General features: G+C 39.0%; 1 protein-coding gene across 8 annotated transcripts in view; it reads left to right on the plus strand.

The window, feature by feature from the left end:
- LOC128742843 (basement membrane-specific heparan sulfate proteoglycan core protein) overlaps nt 1-19,366 on the plus strand; it is a 1,551,467-nt gene that overhangs the window by 666,135 nt on the left and 865,966 nt on the right. For all 8 annotated transcript variants that reach the window (XM_053839324.1, XM_053839321.1, XM_053839325.1 and 5 more), the window contains one exon: nt 1,117-1,188. In XM_053839324.1, the coding sequence (XP_053695299.1) occupies nt 1,117-1,188 (72 nt within the window). The remainder of the gene's footprint in view (nt 1-1,116; nt 1,189-19,366) is intronic.

Here is a 19,366-nt window from a genome sequence, read left to right on the forward strand (position 1 = left end):
AGTCCTTTCCGCGAAAGGGTTTTCGGCGTTTTGGTATTTTCCGCGAAATAGTACTTTCCGCGAAAATGTTTTGCGCGAAATGGTATTCCACGAAACGGTACTCCGCGATATGGTCTTCGGCGAAATGTTATACAACCGTTCAAATCGGTTCAGGAACCTATGAGAAAATTAAGTCTCATAATTTTCGTATTTTTGTACATGACTTTTGAACTAAAAGTCCGATTAATATGAAATTCAATAGCGACATCTGGGACAACTAGACCTTTCATTTCATACTAAGACCATCAAAATCGATCCAGCCGTCTCTGAGAAAAATGAGTGAGATTGACACACACACACACACACACACACACACACACACACACACACACACACACACACACACACACACACACACACACACACACACACACACACACACACACACACACACACACACACACACACACACACACACACACACACACACACACACACACACACACACACACACACACACACACACACACACACACACACACACACACACACACACACACACACACACACACACACACACACACACACACACACACACACACACACACACACACACACACACACACACACACACACACACACACACACACACACACACACACACACACACACACACACACACACACACACACACACATACATACATACATACATACATACATACATACATACATACATACATACATACACACACACAGAAAGAGAGAGAGAGAATGCTCAGTTTTTTAAACTGAGTTGAATGTTACCGAGCATTCGACCCGCAGGGCTCTCCATACATTCTCGGTTTTCCTATACCTTAAGGTATGCTATATATTTATATAGTAAAAACGCAAAACAATACATTAGATACTAACATTTTTAAGAAAACAGTTTTACATATTAAGACGTATGATTGCTATATTCTTTTCAGTATAGTTATATAACAGCAAGCATTTATATAGGAAAGCCCAACGAAAGAAAACGAATGTAGACTGAATTTAGAGGCAGGCTGAAAATACCTTTCCGTACCCTTTATAATGTTAAGCCTGTTGTTTCAAATGAAATTTTTAATTGATTGTTTCTTTACAATATTTTTAGATGCCGGCAGATCGGACGAAACTGCAAAACTGAGCCTTCATACATATCCAGATGAACAAATTATAAAAGAAAGTGAGTACAAATCTGACATGGTCGATATAATGAAAGTACGTCCCATCAAACGACACTTAGGCTGTGAACCATTTCGCGAAATTTTTAACTTTTTGGTTAAAGTTTGACAGTACGATGGTTTTTCGAAAATAACCCTACTCGGGAGCATGGTTAGTTTTAACCAAGTTCAGAGAGCCAATGAGATATGCCACAGGTGAGGAAAGAGCTTCAATGTGTTTCACTGATTTTTCCTTGAATTTTTTTTCACCAATGTATGGATGTTTAACATACAATATTCAACCCGAAATGAAATGGGATAAATTTTATCTATCAAATAGGAGCAAATGAACACCAAAAATTCATCCAATTCCAACCTGAGCTGCATAAATAAATTCGCTGTTATAGAAACATATCTTCATCCTCACTTTATATATGCTCTCATTGAGTAAAACAATTATCAATCTGTCAAATATAAAATGGTTCGCATTCTAAACTGATTTTAACCACTCGAGGAGAAATAGCCTAAGGCTGTGAACCATTTCACGAAATTTTTAACTGTTTAACTTTTAACTTTAAAATTTGACATATTGTATGTTTGTCACTTGTTGGGATTTAATCCTCGGATTTTTTTCTCGGCTTTATCAGTCTCAAAAATGTCAAAAACGAGTTTGGTCTCTACATCCGACAGTTTCGATGATTTATTTCATCTTTTTCAGAGGAATCTATAAAGTATAACATAGTTTTGGTTTTCCGTAACTGTTTGGTCTGTTTTCTATGTGCATTTATGTTCGATTTACTTACAGAAGATTTATCGTTTTGTCGTTAACTGTGTTAGTGTCTAACATTGGTTTTCTTGGTTGTCTATATTATTTTTAAAAATGGTGTCCCTCTAAGCTATGGATATTATTCTGTAATTATTTAAATAATTTGGCTGGCAAAGGGTGAACATGTGCATTCCATAACCTCTGTTCATTAACTCCTATTCCTACTTCCACGAGGTGCCGGCTGGGGTACGCAACTTCGGTTGTCGTATGCTAACAGGAAAGGGGGCACAGTGGCTCCCGCCCACATTAAGATGGCAGCCCCATCAGCGGAATAAGGACCTTAGGTTAACAGCCTACTGTACCAGAACACACAAAAAGTTAATGAAAATGAAAGAAGAAATCTCTCCGGATTATTGGCAACGACCTTTAGCATGAAAACACGGACACGAATCGGAACATGGAATATACTGACCCTTGCCCAGCAGGGCAAGCTGGCTCAACTTGCAAGGGAAGCTAGCCGCCTGAAGCTTGAAATCCTGGGGCTGAGCGAGGTCCGCTGGCCGGGTACTGGCGAACACAGGACATCATCCGGGCAAGTCTTGCTCTACTCTGGCATACGAGGTGAAAATGCTACTCGAGAAAGAGGAGTTGGATTCCTACTGAGCCCAGGGGCACGTGCGGCCCTGATGAAGTGGGAACCAATAAATGAGCGAATAATCGTTGCCAGATTTAGAACACGGGTTAGGAACCTTACGGCAATCCAGTGCTATGCGCCAACAGATGCTGCCGACCTGCAGGAGAAAGAGAGCTTTTACAGCCAGCTGAACAGCGTGGTTGAGAAAATCCCGAAGGGGGACATCCAAATTCACATGGGCGACTTCAACGCGAAGATTGGCTCAAACAACGCGGACCTTGAACGCGTCATGGGACGCCATGGCCTAGGAGAGATGAGCGAAAACGGGGAGCTGTTTACAGAATTCTGTGGTAATAACGACATGGTCATTGGTGGATCGCTCTTCCCCCATAGACCAGTACATAAAGTCACGTGGGTTTCCCGCGACGGCCGAACAGAAAACCAAATCGACCACATCTGCATCAGCCGGAAATGGAGAAGGAGCCTTCTTGATGTACGCAACAAACGCAGCGCTGACATTGCATCCGACCATCATCTTGTTATCGCTGAGATACGTCTGCGCGTCGCACGTGTCCAACGACGGGAGGAGAAAGTTGGGTGCCGCTACGACGTCCGCCGATTGGAGAATCCTGAGGTGAAAAGGGCCTTTGTTGAACAACTTGAATCTCGAGCCTCGGAGTTGCCATCTGGTGGAACCGTCGAAGAGCAATGGACCGGCATCAAGAACGCCTTCATCACGACCAGTGATGAAACCCTCGGTAAAGCGCGCAGTGGGCGGAGGGAGTGGATTTCGGATGAAACTTGAAGGAAGATCGACGAGCGGAGAGAGGCGAAAGCCGGCATTGAGCGAGCGCGGACCAGATCGGCTAAGACAGCTGCCCGTCAACGATACGCCGAACTGGAGAGGGCTGTTAAACGTGCTTGTAGGCGGGACAAGAGAGCCTGGACTAACTCCCTAGCCGAACAAGGAGAAACCGCCGCCGCCAATGGTGATATCCGTTTGTTGTACGATATTTCTCGCCGCCTTAGTGGTGCCAGGATGAATACAAAGATGCCGCTAAAGGACAGAGCTGGTCAGCTATTGACTGACCGTACAGAACAGCTTAAGCGATGGACTGAACATTTTGAACAACTCTTCCGAGTTTCAAATGTCAGAGACCAACAAAACCAGCAGCGTAAGACGCCTACAGTTCGTCGAATAAATCGCGTGAACTCGGAGGCGCCATCGCTGGATGAAATTGTAGCAGCCATCAAGAGTATGAAATCCAATAGAGCGCCAGGGATAGATCGTATTTCAGCCGAAATGCTCAAAGCTGACCCATCTTTGTCAGCCCAGATGATGCATCAGCTTTTCAGCAATATTTGGGAAACCGCAACTTTTCCGGTGGACTGGATGCAGGGCATATTGGTCAAAGTCCCTAAGAAAGGAGACCTAACGGAATGCGGTAACTGGCGTGGCATCACGTTGCTCTGTATTACTCTCAAAGTACTCTGTAAGGTAATCCTCAACCGGATCCAGGAGAAGATCGACGCTACTCTCCGGCGGCAGCAAGCTGGATTCCGTGCTGGCTGATCATGTGTAGACCATATCACAACGCTCCGCATTATATTGGAGCAGATCAACGAATTCCAGGACTCTCTTCTGCTGGTGTTCGTTGACTTCGAAAAGGCGTTCGACCGACTCAATCACGAAAACATCTGGGGCGCACTTAGGCGTAGAGGAGTTCCAGATAAGCTAGTCCATCTCATCGAGGCTCAGTACGAGGCGTTCTCGTGTAAGGTTTTGCACGACGGCGTCTTGTCCGACCCCATAAGGGTTACTGCTGGCGTGTGACAGGGCTACATTTTATCACCGCTTCTGTTTCTCATCGTTATGGATGAGATATTAGTTGGAGCAATTGACAGTAGACCAAATCGAGGATTGCCTTGGAATCCTCTAACGATGGAGCAGCTAAATGACCTCGACCTAGCCGACGACATTGTCTTGCTCGCACAACGCCGAAACGATATGCAGAGCAAGTTAGACGACCTCTCTGAGGGCTCCCAGGCAGCAGGTCTCACAGTCAATGTAGCGAAAACTAAGTCTATGATAGTGAACACTGACAATTCCACCAACTTTACAGTAGCGGGACAACAAGTTGAGCAGGTAGCCGTCTTTCAATATCTTGGTAGCCAAACAACGCCCGATGGTGGTACCAAGACTGATATAGCCACACGGATCAGGAAGGCCAGGGGTGCCTTTGCAGGTCTGCGAAACATTTGGCGCTCAAACCAGATCACTCTACGTACGAAAACCCGAATCTTTAATTCAAACGTTAAATCCGTACTGCTGTATGCCTGCGAAACGTGGTGCGTCTCAGCGGAGACAACGCAAAAACTGCAGGTATTCATTAACCGGTGCCTGCGATATATTATTCGTGCCTGGTGGCCTGATAATTGGATATCCAATGAGGAACTCCATCGTCGTTGTCATCAACGGCCGATAGCCACAGAAATTCGTGAGCGTAGGTGGAAGTGGATCGGACACACCTTGAGGAAAAAAGCGAACGAGGTTTGCAGAGCAGCACTCGACTGGAATCCACAAGGACAGCGTAGAAGAGGCAGACCCAGAGGCTCATGGCGACGGAGCTTAGCCAACGACATCCGGGCTGTAGAAGAGAACCTGTCCTGGCGACAGGTAAAAGCCATGGCGGGTAACCGTCAGCAGTGGAGATCTCTGATTTCATCCCTTTGTTCTGCCGGACCGGCGGACATGGACACATAAGTAAGTAAAATTTAAATAAATTGGAACTGTTTTTGTCATGAAATTCTACCCACTGTAGCTGTTTTGATTTGTTTGTGGTTCACTGTGGTTACTGTTCTACGCTGTATCTGTTCTATTGACGGTTATCATTCCTAAACGGTGCCCTGGTTGTACGCTACGTGTCTGTGCTCTCACCTTTTGCTGTCTACTAATTTCTTAGCAGTTAAATAGTGTCCGTGTATGAAAGTGGTGTCTTACAGTGCGTTGGTGTGTATGCAATTTATTGTACACGCAGAAAAATGATGATAGTTTGAAACAACAATCCCCTGTTGTTGAGTTCAGCTTGTATCATATTTTTGAATCAAAAAAATATTGTTTAATCTAAATTCGTACTTCTTTTGCTTCTACTAGATCGTTTATAAACCCAAAAGTACTTATTTTTGATTCTACAATTTTTTCTTTGATAGAAACTAGCAATTATCTGAAATAACAAACCTTTTTGTTGAACTAAAAAGTCAAACAGTTAGAATCAAAAAAATATCTGGGTTAGCCTTCAGTCAACAATATTTTTTGTTGAATTTATACAGAATTTTTTTGCATTTACAATTTTTTTTTCTACGTGTACGCTGTCAGTTTGGTTACGGTTTGCTTTGTTTTGATTGAAATTTCTTATAGAGTGTAGTATGCCAGCACATAGGCTATTTAGTCCTTCAGTGTCTGTGCGTTTGTTGATGCTAGTTTCTGTGTTGGCTATGTAACATCTATACCTATAAAAAAGGATTTCTGTCTGTCTGTCCATATGTTCCTTACAGAGTCGAAAACCATAGACTAACAGACGTAACACAGGAGCCTCATTCCATCGTCAATAAAAACGATCATTTCAAATTTTCACTTAAGCCAAGACTCAAACAACAGTCGCTGCGCGAGAACCCCGCTTGCCTGCGCTGGCGCTGATGTCAGATAATATACAAGTAAATTTATAGCATTGCTAAATTTATAGCAACCTACTCTGCGTAGCGCGAAGACTGCATGTGACGATGTTTTGTTAGAAAATTTGTTCGAGGTGTTTCGTCTGTTAGTCTGTGCGAAAACTACTGAACCGGTCGGAGTGAAAATTTGCTTGTAGGAGTTTTTGGTGCCAGCGAACTAATAGCTAATAGCTCAGCGGTTTTCCGATCGATTTTCAATATTCTTACACCAATCGATCGGAAAATCTTCGAAGAATTGACCCAAATGAAGAAAAGTATGGATTCTTGATGTTGAACTATTGAAAAATTAAAAATAATGAACCTATGTTGTACCAGAATTCTCGCTTTGTGGTTGGTTGGAAGATTCTTTACGATGATCTAAACCTATACCAATTTGATATCTGTGCTTGGGAAGTAAACCAAAACAAGTGACAAAGTTTCCTCATTTCAACAAGATTTCTTAACACCGCGGTTAAACCTAGACCATTTTGATGTCCTTGCTTGGGAAGTATGCCAGAAAGAGTGACAAAGCCCCCTCGTACCAACAAATTTCTTACGAACGCGATTAAACCTAGTCCAATTTGATGTCTGTGTTAGGGTGCCGGAAGAAATGACACAAGTTCATTGTCCCAACAGATCGCAAATTCTTTACTGCGAAACGATTAAACCTCGGCGAATTTGATATCTGTGTTGGAAAAATGTGCTACAGCTGTAGTGTTCGGTTATAACACGACTCTGTATGAATACGCATGCTTGCCGTTCCATTAGAAGTGTAGTGAAAAGATGTACTGTTGATAAAATAGGATTGAATTGGTAAAATCCCATTCAACGTGGGAAACCATGGGTAATAAAAACAATCTTTAATTTCAGTAAGGTAGCAGGAAAGCAATAGTTTGTGTTCTTGATTTTGTTAAATTGTTTTCAAATGTGCAATCGTTTGAGAATTGAACGTATGCAATGTTACTACTTTGATAAACGTTACATACAACGCATGTAGCATGTATATATGTTGCATATAGCATGTATACATGGAGAATCGAATGATTGCAAGCATGAGTACATGCTACTATCACTACAAAGGCACTTACTGCGTCACCTATATAGGCAGTCGTGTCCTGTACACAACCCCTCTGATTTTGACGTAGGACTACGTCTTTGTTTACTATACTGGGACTGGGTAGCACTTTGTGAAAACGAAAATAGAAGTGTAACATTTGAATGAAAGATTTCAAATGGTTATAACTACTAAACTACTGAACGAAACTGAACAATTTATATGTCGTTGGATAGATAAAATGACCAGCAATTTTATAGAGGGGTGAGAGAGCAGTTTTAAGGAGGGTATAAGAAGGTGGGCTCCTATAGAAATGAAACACAAAATTCTTCAAAACTCAAAAACTAATCAAGCAAATGGAACCAAATTTGGCGTTTGGGGGTTCTAGAAGGCAGAAATTTTTTCTATGGTGTACTGAGACCCCTTCCTTTTCTAAGAGGGGGGGCTCCCATACAAATGAAAACAAATTTCCTCATAACTCTAAAACTATTCAAGCAAATGGAATTAAATTTGGCATATGGGGATTTCAGAAGGAAAGAATTTTTTCTATGGTGAATTGAGACCCCTTTCCTCGCTAGGAGGGGGGGGGGGAGTTCCCATACAAATGAAATAAAAATTTTCTCATAAATCAAGAGCTAATCAAGCAAAAGGAACCAAATTTGGCATGTGGGGGTTCTAAAAGGCAGGAATTTTTTTATGGTGTACTGAGACCCATCCGTCTTTCAACAGGGGGGGCTTCCAGGCAAATGAAATACAAATTTCCTCATAACTCAAGAACTAATCAAGCAAAAGGAACCAAATTTGGCAGGTGGAGATTTTGGGACGCATGAATTTATTTTATGATGGTTTGAGAACCCTCACCCCTGTGGTAGGAGGATAAGGACTCTCATACAAATAAAACTAGTAAAACCTTCTCAGAGCAAGAGACAGTGAATCGATGACGCTAACTTACGTGCCTGTTGCTATTCATGTCAAAAGAGAACGACATTCGAATGGCACGTCATATTTGCGATGAACGTGCTTTGGCTTTAATGTTATTTGTAACCAATACCGTGTACCCCGGGTAATGGGGGTAACCCCCATTGGTATGACCTTCTTTAATTTGAACATTTTTAATCTGTACCCCGGTGGTATGAATGCGTTCACATTAAAAACCGATCAAGCGTCACACACAATTGACGTTAAAGTTGACCGGTAAATTAAAAAAAAAGCAAAAAATCTTAATGCGTTTCCTCTTGCTCAGGAGCTTTGGCAATATAGCTCATATGCAGCTTACCTCTCTCCAGCACTCAAAATAGACCATTTTAGTCGAAACTGCGAGCCAATTTCGTCTTCTATAAACCGAACGTTTAGAATTCGCGCATGTTTGAAATGTTTTCAAAACGTTTGTTTTCGTCAAATCAAAACAACAAGTGCATAGGGTGTGCGTCTTGCGCGTATGTGAAAATGAATAGAGTTACCAAATATTCAGATTAAAAATGAACTCGCCTAAACTGAAAGAGCTGTTTTTCATATTAGCGGGGGTTGAATGTAGCCCTTTTAAAGGCCACAAGCGAGTTAAAGTAAGATTATTGAAATATGTCAAGCTACGCCTAATCATATTTAATACAATAATCTGTGGGCTGTTTATTCATTAGTATTTCGACCTTTATGATGCACACAAGTGATTTTTAAAAGAAATCTCTATGTTTCAATGGTTGCAGGTGTTGTACTTAGTTGATCTAGTGATCTAATATACTGCCGTGAATCGCATAACTGTCCCATTTATATAGGAAGCTCCATAGAAAATGGGAAAATGGGACTGATATGCGATTCACGGCAATATAGTCCTACGTCACCCTTTTGTACAACCCTTAGGGCTGTATACCTTGTAGTTTTTTGTCTATTTCTAGTTCATATGTGAACTGTAGATGTTCGTTGTAGTTATTGAATGTTTTCAGTACATGGTCTTGTTCGTCTATAGGAATAGCCATTAGTAGGTCTTCCACATATTTTTTGATGAACGGTGGCTTGAATGATAGTGATTTTGTAACTGTATCTAGAAGTGTTTCCATAACTAATTCGGCTAGAGTTGATGAGAGCGGATTCCCCATCGCGGTTCCGAATATTTGATGATAGTGTTGTTCGTTATATTTGAAATAGCTTGAATTGATGCAGAATTCTACTATTTCAATAAACAGATCCAGGTTTATATATGTGTTGGCTTTGATTTTTTCCCCTTTATACACAAAAATCAAAGACCCAGTACCCAAAGAGCTACAAAACAATTTAATCTAACGACAAAACGATAAATCTTCTGTAAGTAAACCGAACATAAATATACATAGAAAACAGACCAAACAGTAACGGAAAACCAAAACTATGTTATACTTTATAGATTCCTCTGAAAAAGATGAAATAAATCATCGAAACTGTCAGATGTAGAGACCAAACTCGTTTTTGACATTTTTGAGACTGATAAAGCCGAGAAAAAAATCCGAGAATAAAACTTGACAGTTCTCGGCAGACTTGACGGAAAACTTGACAGATGGTTATTTCGCTTTGAGTAGTTAAAATCAACGGGATGGCACGCTAGGATTTCAGCGTAACGAACATCTATTTTCATTTCGCTTTCACCGAAACTGTACATTGCCGTATTTTCATTTATTCAACAAAAATATACTATACAATTTATAATACATTACAAAACCGCAAAATATTCAATAAATTGCATTAAACTGCTTAAATTTACTTGACCTGCCATCATTAGGTACAGACCTTATTAAGGTTCGTTACCCGAATTAACATTGCTTTAGGGTAAACAGGCTATTTTTCGGATGCCAGTGCCAGTGATGTCGGTTACGCACCAAATATATAGAAGATGACAACCTTGCCATCCCGTTGGTTAAAATCCAGCGGAGTGCTATCCCTATCTTAACGAACGGTGTTTGACAGTCCACTTAACGAAGGGCGCTATTGCAAGAAATCCAAGAAATAGCGCCCGTCTGACAGGTAGATTTGCTGCCAACCTTGTCGAGATGTGCTGAGATGTTGGCAACAAAAACATGGCACCCATCGCAAGCCCCTGTTAAAATCAGTTCAGAATGCGAACCATTTCATATTTGACGGATTGATAGTTTTTTTTTGCTCAATGAGAGCATATAAGGTGAGGATGAAAATATTGTTTATTCTGTCCGAGTTAAAATTGGATTATTTTTTGGTGTTCATTTGCTTTTATTTGATACATAAAATTAATCTCACTTCAACCCGGGTTGTTTGAACAAATTTATTATGCGATAAGCATCCATACCAATGTAAAAAAAAATCCAACGAAAAATCAGTGAAACACGTCGAAGCTCTCTTCCTCACCTGTGCATATCTCATTGGCTCTCAGAAACGAACCATCGAACTGTCAAAACCTTGGTCAAAAAACTAACCATGCTCCCGAGCAGGGTTATTTTCGACAGAAGGTAAAAAACCATCGAACTGTCACATTTTATTAAAAAAAGGCGATGCAGCCGATGCAAACCCACAAAGTTTCGTCAGCGGTTGAATCTGATTGGCAAATTTCACAGATCATTGTCACTTCACTTCACTTCACAATCAAATTAATTAGGTTCAAATTAATTACACAGGTCTGTGTTATCCAAACACAAACGTTAAATACCATTTCGCGAAATTTTTAACTTTTTGGTTAAAATCATTTTAACAATGTTCAAACCCCCTATTAGACCGGTAGACTATGCTCACGGAAGACTTACGCAGCTTTGAGGACGACATTTGGCGGAATACAAGTTGAAAGTGGAGAGTAGCGGAGGTGCATGAATCAGGGGCAACAGACACTGATTGGGGAAATTACTAACGTACATTTGGCGAAAGTCCGTAAACTACAGTGAACCGGACACGTCGTAAGGAAAACGGTTCTATACAACAACCCCACCGGCACCGGCACAGAGGGACACCGCCTGGGAAATGGGTGACAATTTACCCAAGATTGAGTTGAACCACCCCGGCTCTAAGCTGCTGATGACAACGAAGATTTTACAACCAGCTTCGTATATTTTCCTGTGCTCTAAACAGCTGGCTATGAAATTTCAAGCTTGAAAGTCTAGAACAGATTTTCTTCTGAGGAGTTTGAAACCCCAAACTACCCCCCCCCCCCCCTTAAATTTGCTTGATGCATCAATTACAAGCAAGAATCTATACTGCCCATGGATTCATAGTTGGCGCAAAAGTCAAAATGACCAAAATGTACTTTTTCGGTCCTACGCATTCCCAACTTATATACATGCCAAATGCTCAAACAACATTTGCTTGGTCAAAAATATTTGAGAACTTTGGGAAAATAGAGCTACTCTGCATAGTTGACATAACTCCCAGCATAATCTTCTAGCATAGAAATCTGCTTTTTACGGACTTTACGACAAACTATGAGAATAAACAGTCTGTTTATTCGCATAAACTGGCGTATGCATTTTTTGAATACAATAAACGAGAAATGAATCACGAAACCCCATCAGCCCTCTTTTGACTAATAATCTCTACTAAATTGACGGATTATTTGATTGAAAAAAAGTGTACAGTTAAGATTATATGGCCTTAAACATTTTTACCTTTGTTATACTATAAACAAAGGTTTAGAAATTGGTCGAAAAACACGAAATTGATCCGAGGCCCGAATCACATATACCAATCGATAGAGCTCGACGAACTGAGCAATGTGTGTGTGTGTGTGTGTGTGTGTGTGTGTGTGTGTGTGTGTGTGTGTGTGTGTGTGTGTGTGTGTGTGTGTGTGTGTGTGTGTGTGTGTGTGTGTGTGTGTGTGTGTGTGTGTGTGTGTGTGTGTGTGTGTGTGTGTGTGTGTGTGTGTGTGTGTGTGTGTGTGTGTGTGTGTGTGTGTGTGTGTGTGTGTGTGTGTGTGTGTGTGTGTGTGTGTGTGTGTGTGTGTGTGTGTGTGCGTGTCTGCAGCTTATTTTCTATCGCCTGTTTCTCGAAGGTGGTTGAACCGATTCGTTCAATTTTACTTTTATTTGAAAGGTATCATTGTCAAGTATATCACATTTCGTTTAAAAGTTATAAGCAAAAATGTAAAAACTACGCGACACGCGTTTCTCCTGAACTACGCAACCAATTTCAACGATCTTAGTACCAAACGAAAGCTCTTGCTATTACTAAACTTTTTACCAAGTTTTATTGAAAACGGACAAACAGTTTAAAAGTTAGCCTTAAAAAACCTGTTTTGACTAGGTACAAATGATCGCCTGTTTCTCAGAGATGGCTGAACCGATTTATGCGCTATTATTATCATTTGAAAAGTAATATAGCCTTATAGATCACTGTTGATTTGTTTTTTGATTGGACGTTTATTACAAAAGTTATGAACAATCGTATACAACATATAAAAATTTACAATTATTTTCGACGATTTCATCTTAGATAATTTATCTAGTTTAAATTAGTTTAGCATCAAATTAGAGGTTTTAATGCTGCAAATTTATCTGCAAAATTTCAGAAGAATTGGTTTTACCGGTCAAAAGATATTAACCCTCGAACACTCGCGTCAACTTTTGTAACATGGTTACTCGCGCGCACAATAGCCTCAAACCAAAAAAATGTGCGCCTCAGAGTTTTGACTGGGAAAACCTGGTTTAAGGTTTATGAAACCTTTGGAAGAGTTTCTTTAAATTGAAAGCTCTATCGTCTGGTAGAATTTAAATTTTGATTAATCCCCCTAAAAGTGAAATAAAAATCAGAGAGGTTGTGTACAAGACACGACCGCATATATAGGTGACGCAGGACTACGTAAGTCTCTTTGTAGTGATAGTAGCATGTATTCATGCTTATAATCATTCGATTTTTCATGCATACATGCTATATGCAACATATATACATGCTACATGCGTTGTATGTAACGTTTATCAAAGTAGTAACATTGCATACGTTCAATTCTCAAAAGATTGTGAATTTGAAAACAATTTAACAAAATCAAGAACACAAACTATTACTTTCCTGTTACCTTACTGAAATTAAAGATTGTTTTTATTATCCATGGTTTCCCACGTTGAAGGGATTTTACCAATTCAATCCTATTTTAGCAACAGCACATCTTTTCACTACATTTCTAATGAAACGGCAAGCATGCGTATTCATACAGAGTCGTATTATAACCGAGCACTACAGCTGTAGCACATTTTTCCAACACAGATATCAAATTCGCCTAAGTTTAATCGTCTCGCAGTAAAGAATTTGCGATCTGTTGGGACAACGAACTTATGTAATTTTTTCTGGAACACTTCCCTAACACAGACATCAGATTGGACTAGGTTTAGTCGCGTTCGTAAGAAATCTGTTAGCTCGAGGGGGCTTTGTCACTCTCTCTGGCGTACTTCCCAAGCAAGGACATCAAAATGGTCTAGGTGGAACCGCGGTGTTAAGAAATCTTGTTGAAATGAGGAAACTTTGTCACTTGTTTTGGCTTACTTCCCAAGCACAGATATCAAATTGGTATAGATTTAGATCATCGTAAAGAATCTTCCAACCAATCACGAATCGAGAATTCTGGTAAAACATAGGTTTATTATTTTCAACTTTTCAATAGTTCAACATCAAGAATCCATACTTTTCTTCACTTGGGTCAATTCTTAGAAGATTTTCCGATCGATTGGTGTAAGAATATTGAAAATCGATCGGAAAACCGCTGAGCTATTAGCGCTCAAAACCCATCATTTTTCGTGACGCTCGCATTTTTCGATTTTTTGGAATGACACCCTATCTCAAAACTTGCCGTAAGACGTAGTCCTACGTCAAAAAAATATTTTTCTTCAGTTTCAATATACCACATTGATGTGTTCTGTAAAGTTTAAGAGCATATTATTACAAGAAACTTTGCTGAAGACAGTAACCTTCTATGTCTTCAACGAAGATAGAAAAATCTAATTTATTTTACATGAATTTGTAAAATCAGTTTTTGCATTTTAGCTCGTTTTGTAATTGTTGTATGACTTTTTCATATTGTACAAATAGTAAAAATACACAACTTTGCTTGTTTGGGAACTGTAGAACTTTGGTTATAAAAAAATACCCTAAGTTTGATCCCGAATTACCCGACTATCGACAGACGGTTACATTTAAAACATTTTACATTTGCTGATAGTTTTGCTGCATACATATACCATTTTACCATATGAAGAAACGAGAGAAAATTTCAGTTGGGCCAATTACGGTACACCTCACATACTGATTGCTTCGTTTCTGTGATATCAGTTTTTGCTGATCTATTTTCCTAACAATTTAAAGTATTAATGCATTGAATAATTATGGCATTTTGCTCATAACAAGTTAATTGAAGAATATAAGTTAGTAAAACATCGATTTGTAACTTTATAACAATATGGCATTCTAAAACCTACACGTGTTGTACAAAATACTACAGCGTGAGTAACCGAAGGTTAGTAAAAATTGATGAAATTTATTCAGGAAAACTTTATTGAGTCAAATAGAATGCCATTACAGGAAATTATGCATAATTCAAAAACCTATAAACTAGACCTTTTCTACGCAATGTATATGTTAAAGAGTAATATTTCCTCTTACAACTTACTTTTACTTGCACTTACTCAAATTAGTATAACTCTTACTCAGTACTCAGCAATTTCATGAAAAAAGGATCTATCGAAATTTATAAGTGCTCCTATTTTGTTCAAATTTTGTAAACTTATTCAATTTCAAAAAGAAAAATTATGTAAACAAACGCTCTACGCAACGTTAACGTAGATGAAGACCGTATAACAAAGGTTATACCACCACTAGGTGGATTAAATCGGGTTTTTCTGATAAAAATGCGTTTTCTCAACAATGATGGTGTTGGTCGTTACGTTAATTATCCATGGACAGTATAGAACAGATTCTACTGATGAAATCTCCGCATTTTATGAACATGGTAGAAAGTAGGAAATAATAAATGGACGTTGCTTTTGAATCGCAGTCTCAAAAATCTATTAGATTTTCTGCAGATAATAGTAGCGCTGCTTTTACAAACGTGAATGAAAAATGTTTTCTGATCCATTTAATTCTAGTTATCTTACATGTGCTCGTAAAATCTGAGTTGTCATATCAATAATAAATTGCGTACACATTATATATAATCTTTGTAACCAAGAGCGCAGGCTCTTGAGAAACTTGATACAACTTATTCGAATAAATTAAGCAAAGCAAATTGTTAGAGTGCAGGAAAATTTCGGTGTTACTGTGACGATATTGTCCTTTACAGTCTCGCCCATTCTAGATTCAAACAAATAACGACTGGCTTGTTAGATCATTGTGGTACCTCCAGGTCTACCCGAAGAACTTTCAAATGAATGCTTATATTTTTTTATTTTGACGTAGGACTACGTCTTACGGCAAGTTTTGAGGTAGGGTGTCATTCCAAAAAATAGAAAAATGCGAGCGTCAAGAAAAATGATAGGTTTTGAGCGCTAATAGCTGAGCGGTTTTCCGATCGATTTTCAATATTCTTACACCAATCGATCCACACTTCCCTATTACAGACATCAAATTGGACTAGGTTTAATCGCGTTCGTAAGAAATCTGTTGGTACGAGGGGGCTTTGTCACTCTTTCTAGCATACTTTCCAAGCAAGGCATCAAAATGGTCTAGGTTTAACAGCGGTGTTAAGAAATCTTGTTGAAATGAGAAAACTTATTTTGGCTTACTTCCCAAGCACAGATATCAAATTGGTATAGGTTTAGATCATCGTAAAGAATCTTCCAACCAATCACAAAGTGAGAATTCTGGTAAAACATAGGTTCATTATTTTCAATTTTTCTATAGTTCAACATCAAGAATCCATACTTTTCTTCATTTGGGTTAATTCTTAGAAGATTTTCCGATCAATATTACTCCTGCTACTACGCCGGCTTCGTATATTTGATATTTCTTCGTCTTGCTGACGGAGCAGCTCATGCTTACGGGCAATGCATTGTTTCTCACGTTCCAATTTGCCCTTCAACGCTGTATCGACCAGCAGCTTTTCCGTTCGTAATCGTTCTTCTTCTACCTTCTCCTGCATTTGCCTTTCTTCCTCCAGTCGTTCTAAGTCGCGAGCTTTCTGCGCTCTCCGCGAACTAGATACTCTGGACTGTCCAGCAGCAGAGGCAGGTGGAGAGGTTACGCCTGGTGAGCACTGCGGGCATGAAAAATCAATTGAATGGACCGTAGCCGGATCGACCTTCGCGCATGTGAAATGATACCAACGCTTACAGTCTTCGCATTGGATCATATAAAGCTTAGCATTATTCGGTCGATCACACAAATCACAATCAAGATCGTTTCCGTGCTCAAAATAGATCATCGTAGCCAGAAAACTATCTTCCGCTATCGTAACGGAATCATCATCAATCACTGCACTAACGGCGTCTCCAGATTGGTTTCGATTTTCAATTGCATCCTCTCTAGCTTTGGTTTTAGATCGGGTCTGACGGACAAACGAATGCTGCATCTCATTGCGATAATTCTTTGAGAATGTTGCGACAGTTTCTTTTCGGAGTTCGTTGAAGCTGTTAACTTTTTTTACGATTAGATCAGCTCAAAGCTGTAATGTTTATTAGCGTTTTAGAGTACATTCTAGGTTATAACTATAATTTGCGACTTACAATTAGTGTCGTACTGAGAAACGCGAATATTTGTATAAATCGGTAAAGGAACTCAAATTTTAACTCAATCTATCTGTAATTGGATGTTTAGTTATTATAATTACACTCAACCCCCGCTAATATGAAAAACCCGAATTAATCCACCTAGCGGCGTGATCTGGCCTTTCTACTGCCACAATAATCATTATTTAATTTCTCAGGAACATTTATAATTAACTTCATTATATTTTTAAATATCCGTTCCGTATTCCTCAAAAAGTTTATTTGCCATTAAAATTCACAACCTATTGCGTACAATAATTATATTTTCTTTCCTTGGGTGCAGAAATACTTGTAAGCGTCACTTATGTTGATGAGCACCTTATTTAGTTTTATAATATTTACGCGATTTATAGAAACATAATGTAAACACAAAAGATAATTTTGCAGACTTGAATGAATACATATAGAAATTAACCCTCTAACGGGTCTACAGACGGCCTTAACTTTCGGGCTTCAGAGCCACATATGAAACTTGTTTTGAATTGACAATATGAAATATGTGTTCATAGCAGATATTTTGATATTAATACCATGCGTTCAAAAGTTAGCATCTTTGAAAAACAAGAGTTCAGAAAAATTATTATTATATTTCGTTTTTGAAGAAAAAGGATACCAACAACAAAATGATTGATTGCTTGGCTTCAATTTTGCAATTTATCTGAATTAGAAAAAATAACTGAATAGAGCATTAGATATGAAAAAGAGAAATGGAACTATTGCTTAGCTGGCACTCCTTCAGATAATTATTTTTGCATGAAAATCAAAACTTAAGCTTCCTTTGAATATACTTTCATGAAAAGATAGTCATTAGCTTGATCGCATCGTTTTTACAATGTTTCCCGTTAGAGCAGGGGTTCCCAACCTTTCTCGGTTCGCGAACCCCCTGGCGGATTTCCCTATACTATTCTGCAGCGATCTAAAGTTTTGGCGAACCCCTGGGGGTTCGCGAACCCCTATTTGGGAAACGCTGCGTTAGAGGATTAGGAAAACAAGATGAGGTCGAATAGTGCGAAAGCTGCGCCATAAACATGCTTGAGAATGGGAAATATGATCGATATGATTTCCAGTGCTTGTCAATTCGATTTATTTATTAAAATATGGTACATGACATAAGATTTCTGTCTTTTAAAATGTCACTACCGAAAAGAAATCGTACAAAATTAGTACCGTACAATGTTTTCCTCTTATTTTTCATATAAAATTTCTAAGCTCTAGTATCTATTGATTGGAAAGAGCATCTATTGATGCGCAAAAGTTGTTTGAAATTTATATAAGTTTATTTGGAAAAATCAACTCACTGGTATTTTTAATCCTATACAGCACTATACCTATATGCTTAAATTAACTGCTTTTTTTCGCTTTTTGCTTTTGCTGTACAATTGTGAGTGTGAGTAGCAGCAAGTGAAGAAAATGACAATTGTAATCTGAAATCAAAGAAAAGAAAAAAATGAATCCCACTATTTAATATTTATTTGCAACAGATACGTAGTTCGCCTGCAGGTCGTGCCTCATCAGTGTCCTATTTCAAAGCGTATACGTATCTGTCGCGAATAAATATTAAATAGTGGAATTTAGTCGGTAAAAGTTTTTCTTTTGACGTAGGACTACGGCAAGTTTCGCGATAGGGTATCATTCCAAAAAATCGAAAAATGCGAGCGTCACGAAAAATGAAAGGTTTTGAGCGCTAATAGCTCAGCGGTTTTCCGATCGATTTTCAATATTCTTACACCAATCGATCGGAAAATCTTCTAAGAATTGACCCAAATGAAGAAAAGTATGAATTCTTGATGTTGAACTATTGAAAAATTGAAAATAATGAACCTATGTTTTACCGGAATTCTTGCTTCGTGATTGGTTGGAAGATTCTTTACGATGATCTAAACCTATACCAATTTGATATCTGTGCTTGGGAAGTAAACCAAAACAAACGACAAAGTTTCCTCATTTCAACAAGATTTCTTAACACCGCGGTTCAACCTAGACCATTTTGATGTCCTTGCTTGGGAAGTACGCCAGAGAGAGTGACAAAGCCCCCTTGTACCAACAGATTTCTTACGAACGCGATTAAACCTAGTCCAATTTGATGTCTGTGTTAGGGAAGTATGCCAGAAAAAATGACACAAGTTCATTGTACCAACAGATTGCAAATTCTTTACTGCGAGACGATTAAATCTAGGCGAATTTGATATCTGTGTTGGAAAAATGTGCTACAGCTGTAGTGTTCGGTTACAATACGACTCTGTATGAATACGCATGCTTGCCGTTTCATTAGAAGTGTAGTGAAAAGATGTGCTGTTGATAAAATAGGATTGAATTGGTAAAATCCCTTCAACGTGGGGAACCATGGGTAATAAAAACTATCTTT

This window comes from Sabethes cyaneus, chromosome 3 (genome assembly GCF_943734655.1).
Source record: "Sabethes cyaneus chromosome 3, idSabCyanKW18_F2, whole genome shotgun sequence".
Taxonomy (NCBI): domain Eukaryota; kingdom Metazoa; phylum Arthropoda; class Insecta; order Diptera; family Culicidae; genus Sabethes; species Sabethes cyaneus.